The sequence below is a fragment of the Mchenga conophoros genome, linkage group LG17 (assembly GCF_057382185.1).
Source record: "Mchenga conophoros isolate Kocher_MC1m ecotype Shallow Benthic linkage group LG17, M_conophoros_male_GT1.1, whole genome shotgun sequence".
NCBI lineage: Eukaryota > Metazoa > Chordata > Actinopteri > Cichliformes > Cichlidae > Mchenga > Mchenga conophoros.
In genome coordinates, this window is record NC_140542.1 from 31,612,431 (window position 1) to 31,622,732 (window position 10,302).

The following is a 10,302-nucleotide window of genomic DNA, read 5'->3' on the forward strand; positions in this document are numbered from 1 at the left end:
CTTGAAACAGGGGGCTCCAGGTAGGTGGTGGTGCATATGGTACTAAGGTGTCAGAGATGTAGCTGGGAGGAAAGGCCTTAAAAGTTCCAGTATCAAAAAGCTAAAACAGGAGTGATGTGATCTCTGAGTTCTGCACAGCCTGCACTCATTAAACATATTCTTTTGTTTTCTTTTTCTAAAGAAAAAAAAAGGCTGTTAGCACAATCCAGACATGATAGATCTTCAAAGTAGATCTTATTTGTGAAATATATCCTAAGATGATAAAAAAAACGATTTGAAGAATTTCACGGTGTAATAATTTTTTTCTCAGGCAGTAAAAGAAGTATATAGACTCTATATTTAAAGTAAAAGTCATATATGACTTTACTGCATTATAATGCAGTAGTAGCATAAATTTATTAGCATCAAAATATGCCTACATTAAATTACAGAGGAATTTGAACAGGGAAAATTCAATTTAGGGACAGACGGGGCCCGATGGCTTGGGGATAGAAGCTCCTCTTGAGTCTCTCTGTCCTTGCCCGGATGATGTGAAACTTTCTACTGGATTGCAGAAGTTGGAACAGTTTGTTGCCAGGGTGGGACGGGTCCTTCAGTATCTGCGCTGCTCTAGTCCGCGGCAAGAGGGAACCAACAAGCCGAACCAACAACCAGCTAATCTGCTGAAAGAGAAAGGGCAATTCTAATGAATATTAAACTGTCCAAACCTGATGGGGCAGCACTGGAATCAACAGACAGAAAAGAATATGCATGGCACTGTGTTGGTTAAGAAACAGAAAAAAGTAGGCCTTAAAAAATTTATTGGAATTTGGTGACCCTGAGAACTGGTCTGTCAATGAGAATTTTAATATATCTTGAAATGCTGATTTACTCAGAAAAAACTCCAGATTTCAGGATACTTGGTCAGTTAGTCAACTTTTGAGAGCTATATAACTCATAACCTTTGAGTTATGAAATTATATATCCTTATATAGTATATATTCTTTAAGTTACATTTAAGTTTTTAACTTACTGATGATGAAAAAGCTTTTTCTTCAGTGGCTTCCATAGAAGCTAGAATGAAGAAGAAGAAGAAGAAGAAGAAGAAGAAGAAGAAGAAGAAAACTATACAGTGCACATAAAAGAAGTTTCAGAAGCTTTTAGTAATGACTTTCACGTATTAACACATTCCTTACGTTCACACAAGGGATTATAAACAAAACAATGTCAGACAAGCAAAAACAAGCAAAAACAAAACAAATAGGCGGGGGAAAAAACTATGCGTGTGACTAATAAATCCAGAAGATGGCAGTAATATAGCGCCACCTCTGTGAGCTGCTTGAGAACGTCAAAGAAGAAGAAGAGGCGGAACACCTCTCAACACATTTCCGCCAATAACAAACCTGCTAGCTTGTAGCAACTTGAACTGTATTGTTTGTGCTTTTTTCCCCCAAGTGTCTGCAAAAAAATTTCTAGGCAGCGGTTGTTTGGAAGTTGGTTAATTAGAAGACGTGTTTCCTGGAATTACGCAAATGCTACCATTAACTGTTTAAACCGTCGGTCATAAACGTGAATCAGCAAATAAATGGTTGCGACTGGTGTTAGCTGACAGGCTAACGTGCTGCTCGGTGACATGCTCTTTTTAGCAGGTCGTTGGACGTTCGCATATTAATTAACATGTCCTGAAACGCGTCAGGATCATCGCGCTGCAGACGGAGAGGGGGTTTAACAGTCAGAGTGTGACCTAGAAAAATACAGATACCGGACCTTTTCAGACGATTCATGTTGTTTCCAGACCGGGAAGCGTTACCTTCCCAAGGTTTCCACCAGGTGAGTCAAAATAAATAGCTGTAAAACGGAGGTGGAAATTGACCCAACCTGAATATGAACAGTCATAGAGATTTGTTGTAGTAATATATAATCTATGCGTACTTGGTTTAGGTCATATGAGGTCATAAATGTATTCTTTCTAAGTTTAGCGCATAGGTTTATTTCACTCCAAAGACATCTGGGTTATTTTATCTAGGCTTCTTGGGACGTTTTAACCAGGTTTTGTTTATTAGAAAGCTTGAAGAAGTGTATGTCCCAATTTAGAGATCATTTCCTGTCTTGTGTCTAAATAAGATACAAGACAGGACAAAACATAACAAAACAATTACTTCTTCTTCTGGGTGCTCATCTTCCATCTCACCCCATTGCTGGCATTCACGTCTGTAACATCAACCCTTTGTATCGCTAATCCTGTCTATTTTTTTCAATCTCACTTGAAATCTTAGCATCTTCAGTTCTGCCACCTCCAGCTTGGCCTTCTGTCTTTTTGTTAGAACCACCATCTTTGAAAAATACATCATAGCAAGTCTCAATACCTGTGAACCTATCCTTCTCACCCCTGATACTCCATCCACTCCACCCTGTCTGCACACTATTCTTCCTATTGCACTTTTAATTAAAGAAAAAAAAACAAGCAGGTTGTATTGGAAAGTGTTGGACTATGTAGAACCACAATAGAGGGGTGTGGCACACTGCCTAAATGTCAAGTGTAGGTGTTTTATACTGCTGAGATGTGGTAGTTGCAAAAGCCATAGCATAATGTCCATGTTAAGGATAATAGTAGCCCCAGATCATGCCAGAAATAGACCCTTCTTGGGTTCTTCTAATCTCCTCACTGTAGGGGGTAGGTTCAGGTTGTTCCTTTAATGTGTCAGGGGCCTACATGTTTCTTAACAAAAATAAACAAACAACAAAATATATAGACAGCTAACATTCCTGTCTGGCTCTGTTTTTCTTATGGTTTATCTCACTCTGCAGATTTGCAAAATGAAGATGTTCTCTGTGGCACACAAGACTGTCTTCGTAGTGGATCACTGTCCCTACATGGCAGAGTCCAGTCGTCAGCAGGTGGAGTGTGATGTGCTGACAAAGAGCCGAGCTCAAGGGGTCATTCCTTTGGCCCCGGTGTCAAAGTCTCTGTGGACATGTGCTGTGGAGTGCTCCATGGAGTACTGCCGGATCCTTTATGATGTTTATCCAAAGGACAAACTGGTTAGTGTCTGTTTTTTATTGTTTGTCCAGCTAAGTGATATAATTATGAGACTGGGCATGCTGGATGTCCACCTTTTGATGTCATCCGTGCCACTGACATTTTCTGCCTCTTTATTTTCCAGGTTAATTACATTGTGAGTGATTCAGAGTTTCACATACTGAATAGCTGGAGGAGGGAAGATCAGAGCACTCACGAGGTAATCCACTGCACATTTAAACGGAATAAGCTGCCTGAATTGAATTAGTTGCAGTATCTAACATCAACTTTGTCACAATTTAGAGACATTTCCTTTGAACTCAGTGTCTCCCATCTTTCGTCACAGCTCATGTCAGCTCTGGCAGCTGTTGGGCCACCAAACCCTCGCGAGGACCCGGAGTGCTGCAGCATCTTGCATGGCCTGGTAGCTGCAGTGGAGTCATTATGTAAGATCACAGAGCTGCAGCATGAGAAGCGTATCGCTCTGATGGACACAGCTGACAGAGTTGCTAACAGAGGCCGTATTATCTGCCTAACTAATGCTAAAAGGTAAACAGAGGCCACGTGTTCAGTGCTTCAGCTCTTTATTTTGTTTGAGTCATAAGAATAACTTATACAACTGTATCACTGAAAACCTTGCGCAATGTGAGTTAAAGCCATAATAAAACTCTCATCTATACTTGAATGAAGGTTACCACACAGCTAATACAGTGATGGAAAGCCCATAACAGTCAGCTAGAAAAACAGTCTTTTACACGCGGGACACTAAAACATATTGGCTTCACTTATCTGCTGAAGAAGCATGTTTTACCAAATGTGCAAGACATGTTGCACTTCTGGCAAAAAGCATTGTCTGCATCAACTCTAGTGAGGTGTAACCAGGCTTTCTAAACACTTATTTTTTTATTTATTTTTTGTTTCCTCATTGTCGCTAAGAGAAGAGTATGTGCTCTTCCGTCACAGGCTCAGAGAGAGAGAGAGGTTTGAATGCATCAAAACAGATGCTGAACAGTTTCTGAACTACCCTAAGTCATTTTTTTTCAAACCAGTTTTGTCAGGTAATATTTATTTAATTTTTTTAATGATAAGAATGTATCAACGGAAGAATTTTGTTTATAAAAATGGAAACTGCATTGCTTTCTCTCTGAGGTAACATAAAGTAACAAGAGTCAGTCTTAGAACCTGCATGTTCAAAAGCTGTCAGATGGATTGGAAGGAGTGCATGTCTGAGGGGGGCTTACATCGAAAATGGGTCCTTTGTCAGCAGATTTACAAACACATGTGCCTCTTTGCAGCCATGTACTCTTGTTACACTTGTCATTTTACTTGTCCATAAATGTCCATAAATTCCTGCTCTTTTTGTTTTTTGTCGTGCAGCGACACACATGTGCGCATGCTGGAAGACTGCATTCAGGAAACTATTATAGAGCAAAACAAGCTGGCAGCAGGCTCAGACAGGTCAGTACGCAGCAAAGAAAGACTTGTCCAGGTGATCCTGACTTGGTTATAAAAAGTGAAACTCTGGTATTGCTTGTAATATTAAAACTCATTGTTGTGGGTTTTAGGCTCATGGCCATCCAGCAGTGTGAGCTGGTTCTAGTTCACATCTACCCACAGGGTGAGGACACACTGGTGTCTGACCGGCCCAAGAAAGAGGTGGGTGAAAAGCTCGACAGTCAACGTTTAATTAAAATCAATCACAATAGAAAGTGAAGACGTGTTAACACTGGATTTCACCCAAACCCCATTTAATCTATCACAATCCAGCTTTTCACTGTGTCCCTCTCTTTGTGTCTCAGATCTCTCCTCTGCTCACCAGTGAGGTGCACAGTGTTCGAGCTGGGAGGCACCTGGCCACCAAACTCAACATTTTGGTCCAGCAGCACTTTGACTTGGCCTCCACCACCATAACGAACATCCCCATGAAGGTAAAGGCCATCTTCGTCCTGCCTTTTATCTGTTCTTGCACATCTTTTGCCAAAATGTTGATTAAAATAACATGTTTGTCTTTCCATTCTGCTAGTATAGAAATCTTTTTTTAGAATACAGTGCACTTCTCACTTTTTTTTTTTTTTTTTTTTTATTGGACTGATTGGTTTTATTATTTTTTTATCCTCTTTTCTCACTCATATCCACATTTTGTTTCTTTGCTTGCTTATAAAGTGTGAACCCTTGCTTCACTAAAATAACCCAATGCACTCTAGTCGCATCTTTTGTTTGATCTCATCTGCATGTCGATGTGACTGTGAACCTGCTGCTGGTTTCATGCTGTATTTTCTGTTTTGCTAGCCCACATTAAATGTTTGCGAACAGGTTAGTACTCTGATCACACACACATCAAACTGAGGAAGGGGGCAGAGTTTGCATCATGTAGTGTGTATATTTTGAGCGTTAGGGTCATGAATTTATCCTGATGTGTCAGTTGGATCAAGTAAAGGACGGGCAACTCTGGTCTCATGTGGACTTACAAAATTCAAATGTAGTTTTAAAGGGATTTGATTTGTGGGGAAATCTTTTTGGTCTGATTGTAGAGATTATTTTTATGACAAAAACTAAAAGAAAACTTCAGAATTTGTTGCATTCAAGTGTTCATAAGTGGAAACATCTGTGACCAGCGTTGCCTCTTCTGATTTATTAAATTCTGTCAATGTGTAGATGCCCTAAAAGTTTATCAGACTTCCCCTGCTCTCTATCCACCCCTTGAAAACGGTCTCTCTTCCCGAGATCTTTCATTTAGTGTCTCAGTGTGTTCCATTGTGCTTTCTTTTTTTTTTTTTTGTAACTAGTTTTTGAGCGCATCTATCCCCTCAATCTGGATTCCAGCTTTTCCAGCTATCCATGTACTGACTTTTTTTTTTCAAATTGATAGTAGTGTTGCCCATATTCAGAAGTAAACAAGTCCTATTATCAAAACAAACCTTTTAAACACATCAAAGCATGTTTAAACTGAATAATAATTTCTGCTTTAAAATTTGGGTCATTGAATGAACCAACGTTTTTCCTTTTACTTTGTTTATCGTTTTGCCCTTTGGGACATGAAATCAGCAGTGTTGATGTGTGTTTGTGCATTTGTGTGAGTTTGAACCTTTTAGGAGCTGACTTCACGCTGACCTTTGTTTGTTAATGTCTCTGTGGGTGGACAGGAAGAGCAGCATGCCAACACATCGGCTAATTATGACGTTGAGCTCTTGCATCACCGAGACGCCCACCTCGAGTTCTTTAAAAGTGGTGAGTGCCCACGTTACAGGTCTGCCTAGCTCTAAATGAGCCAGTTAAACAGGTCAGGAGGTTGAAACTGTTGTTTTCCCATTGTAAGAAATGCTGTTGAAACCTCCAAACCCTGCTACACAAAGTAGAGTATTTCAGAAATCTTGCAAGAATTAGGTGGAGCGTGTGCGTCCTAGCTTTAGTTGGGAGGCGAGGTACAAGCTGGACAGCTCAATGGGCTCCTTGTTGGTGTTTTGAGTTCTTAATCTTCGAAATAAATAAAATATGTCAATGTTGTGTTTGTGTTGTGTAGGAGACTTACACATGGCTGGGACCAGCACTAGAGAAAATGGACTCAAGGAGACGGTTACGTTAAAATGGTGTACTCCACGAACAAACAGCATAGGTGGGAAAAATTGCAACAAAGAATAACCTCACTCATTCTTCATTTAAAATGTTTTGCAACACCATGCATTGTTTTTTTTTTTTGTTTTTTTTTTTTAAAATCTCATAAACCTATAAGTTATGTACAAAAGTACACAGAAAAAATACCACGTTTAAACTGAGACATGGTACTGTCTCTTCAAATGAATTCGCTCATTTTCAATTTGATGGCAGCAACACGTCAGTGATACTTAAAAGAACAAGCTGTTTTACAGCTATTTATTTTAACTGACTAACAGGTCAATTTTCAGAAAAATTGTAAAAACCTCCACAGTACGTAAGAACAAAAACATTCCGAAAATGTGGAGAAATCTCTGTGCACAAGAGACGAGGCCCTCAGGAACGCCACTGGTTATCAGCCTTAGGCCACGGTTTCTTGAGTTAGAATATTTATCCTCAAGTCTAATTTAAGCAGCGACATTTGTTCAGTTTATAGTTTTAATGTATTTGTTCTGTTAATTTGCAGGCTAGGTATACACAGTATATTGGCAAATATTGGGATTGTGGGCTGATATTAGCATTTAGGCAAATAAAAAGGCTTTTAGTGATGACAGTGGCTGGTCCTAATATGTTGTCTCAGTGATTTAGAGCTGGAGAAATCAATAAGAACAGAACCATAAGAAACAAAGATAAACAGAACAGTATCTGACCAGAATTGTACAACCTATGCATCTCTGTTACAGTGTCCTTCTAGGATCTTGTTATAAAATAACAATAATGGTTGTAATAGACAAATAGTTACCATCTAGGGTAAAAAAATGAGTCATCAGTGAAGGAGGCATTGTTCATGTTTTATGTTGTAATTAATGGTGATCAAAAGATCAGTTTTTTTTCCACTTCAGAGCTACATTACTGCACAGGAGCCTATCGCATCTCCCCCACAGATGTCAACAGTCGTCCCTCGTCATGCTTGACCAATTTTCTCCTTAATGGTAAACTGGATTCATCACAATTTGTTTATTTTTTGTGTTGAAGTCCTATTTTTTGACTGTTCCTGCAAACCGCTGATTATTCCTGTTGATGTGCCGATAACAGGTCGGTCCGTGTTGCTGGAGCAACCGAGGAAGTCGGGTTCAAAGGTAATCAGCCACATGCTCAGTAGCCACGGAGGCGAGATTTTCCTGCACGTGCTCAACAGCAACCGCTCCACCCTAGAGGACCCGCCCTCCATCAGCGAGGGCTGCGGAGGCCGTGTGACAGACTACCGCATCACTGTATGTACAGCTCCCATCAGCTGTTCAGAAATATTCAGCAAAGTTGATCTGATGCTAAATGTTTTTTGTTTTTTTACATTTTTTTCATCAGGATTTTGGTGAATTTATGAGGGAGAACCGGCTCACTCCTATGTCAGAATCTTCCCACGATCCCTCAGGGAAGCTGCCAGCTGAGAGGGCCAAAGCTCAGCTGGAGCGCCACACTCGATACTGGCCAATGATCATCTCCCAGACGACCATCTTCAACATGCAGGCAGTGAGGCACCATCCAGGAATACTAGTCTTCCTGATTATCAGTGTTCTTTCTTATTTCTACCAAAGATTTGTCTTTTTCCAGTTGGCCCACATCCCCCTTTAGCACACGTCTGTGTTGTTTTTGCTCTATTAGGTGGTTCCTCTGGCTAACCTGATAGTAAAAGAGACTTTGACAGATGAGGATGTTCTCACCTGCCAGAAGACCGTTTACAACCTGGTAGATATGGAGAGAAAGAACGACCCACTCCCCATTTCCACTGTAGGATCTAGAGGCAAAGGCCCCAAGAGGTATTACCTCAGTTTTGATCATTTTACACTCCCCAGTCCTGGCTTACCAGCGGAAATCAGCATTAATATTTCCACATAATTATTATCTCCAGGGATGAGCAGTACCGCATAATGTGGAATGAGCTGGAAACATTAGTGAAGACTCACGCCGGGGCGACTGACAGGCACCAGCGAGTTCTGGATTGCATCATCGCCTGCCGCAGCAAACCTCCAGAGGAGGAGGACCGGAAGAAGAGAGGGAGGAAGAGAGAGGAGAGGGAGGACAGGACAGAGAAAAATGGCAGCAAGGAGACAGACGACAAAAGCTGGCAGGACTCGGAGAGGTCAGTAGTGCCCGAGAACCTTCAGTTTGTTTTAGGAAAAATAATTTCGTCTGTCATTTTTCCATGTGGATTCACAGCTTATTTTTATTGAGCTTATTGGATACAACAGAGAAGAAAGAGATAAAAGAACCTAACTTTGTGATGTATGCTCCTCTGTCTCAAAGACTAAAGGGATTGATGGATAAAGATGAGCAGGAGTCGGAGGTCATCAAGGATTCCCCAGATTCCCCAGAGCCGCTCAACAAAAAGCCTCGCTTAACCTCAGAGGAGATTCAGCCTCCAGAAAGAACGAAAGGTACCAACAGTTGACACCTGACCTCCTTTCATAATACCATACAGAAGCGCGGATACATTTTCACTAATTTATTGACATTTTATCACAGTATAAGGCACATTTTTAAAAGAAAATAACACCACACAAACTATTTGTATGTTTTTGATTCGCTGTCTTTGCAGGTCCTGTCTCACTCCTCACTATGTGGAGCAACCGAATCACTGCAGTCAATTCCAGGAAGCACCAAGAGTTTTTTGGAAGAGCCAGTTCTGTGAACAGCAAGTTCGAGTTGTACCAGCACCTCAAAGATGAGAATGGGTGTGTTCAGTCATCTGTGAAAGTGTCATTATGCTGAATGAATACCATTCTTGTTAGTGCGGTTTGTGTTCATGCTCAGGATGTAAAAAAACTTGACATTGTCCTTGCTTACAGGATGGATGTTCATGAAAATGGGAAGGCCACCAGATGATGTTTCCACAGCTCCAGCTCAGCCTTTCTGCAGATGAGATTTTGGACCACAGTGATTTTAAGACTGCCCAAAAAAGGACATCAAATTAAAAGAGATGGTGAACTCTTAACAAGGAATTTCTAATTTTTTTACTCCTAATTTTGTAGTTATGCTGTTCACATGTTGCGTAACACAATAAAAACTGCCAGTAGAGAATGTTGCTGTTGGCTTTTGCACAAATCATGCTCAGTTTTATCTTGTCATTACTTCATTTGTCTATAGAGTATTTTGTTTTTCATTGAGGAAAGATGTCTGCAGTGTTCAGTGTAAGAATCTAAGTAGGAATTCATAAATGTGTGTAACCGTCTGTAAAAGCCAAAATCAGAATAGAATTTGGCCATCTCATTTCTAGGTCATCTCCTTCAAAAAGCTCTGGAAAATAATTTTAGATTTCTCTCTGGAAATCAGGCTCTGACCACTTACACTTTGCCAGAATACCGAACCGGCGACTTGAATTTAAACCAGAGGAAGAGCAGGAAAGTCAAAATGAGAAAAATCCTAAAAGAAGAATGGGTCCTGGGAGTGTTTTAGCTGTTGGATTTGCGCTTAAAAAAACCCCCATTCATTCGAAACAACCTGCACATAAAGACTGCCAGGCATTAGGAAAAAGTGGAAGACCACATAGAGGATTCACACAGAGGGATGGTGTCACAGATATGGTGACATTATCGGTTTAAAGAGGTTATTTAAGTGTTGATTCATGAATCACTGATCTTTTGTGATGGGGAGCATTCATTCTCTGAATTCATGGATTTATTTGTGGAACTCATTGCAAACCACACAGTCTTTTT

The 10,302-nt window shown here is 40.4% G+C and overlaps 1 protein-coding gene across 2 annotated transcripts; it reads left to right on the forward strand.

The window, feature by feature from the left end:
* Positions 1 to 1,333: 1,333 nt before the first annotated feature.
* Positions 1,334 to 9,694, forward strand: ints13 (integrator complex subunit 13). Of its 2 annotated transcripts, XM_085252303.1 has the most exons (18): positions 1,334 to 1,809; positions 2,788 to 3,021; positions 3,144 to 3,218; positions 3,345 to 3,547; positions 4,376 to 4,456; positions 4,564 to 4,654; positions 4,798 to 4,926; positions 5,288 to 5,311; positions 6,142 to 6,226; positions 6,519 to 6,611; positions 7,492 to 7,581; positions 7,685 to 7,863; positions 7,955 to 8,119; positions 8,252 to 8,406; positions 8,499 to 8,729; positions 8,894 to 9,024; positions 9,186 to 9,321; positions 9,436 to 9,694. In XM_085252303.1, the coding sequence occupies exons 1-18, from the start codon at positions 1,762 to 1,764 to the stop codon at positions 9,470 to 9,472; spliced, it is 2,187 nt and encodes a 728-aa protein (XP_085108429.1). In that variant the 5' UTR covers positions 1,334 to 1,761; the 3' UTR covers positions 9,473 to 9,694. The 2 variants fall into 2 exon arrangements, with proteins under 2 accessions (XP_085108429.1, XP_085108430.1); XM_085252304.1 differs by lacking the exon at positions 5,288 to 5,311 and having other exon boundaries at positions 1,335 to 1,809.
* The last annotated feature ends 608 nt before the right edge of the window (positions 9,695 to 10,302 follow it).

Excerpts from the sequence above, each read along its gene's own strand:
- ints13 (XM_085252303.1), top strand. The coding sequence starts at position 1,762 with ATGTTGTTTCCAGACCGGGAAGCGTTACCTTCCCAAGGTTTCCACCAG. Across the intron at positions 4,457-4,563 it reads CTGGCAGCAGGCTCAGACAG|GCTCATGGCCATCCAGCAGT; the intron begins GTCAGTACGCAG and ends TGTGGGTTTTAG. Across the intron at positions 9,322-9,435 it reads CACCTCAAAGATGAGAATGG|GATGGATGTTCATGAAAATG; the intron begins GTGTGTTCAGTC and ends CCTTGCTTACAG.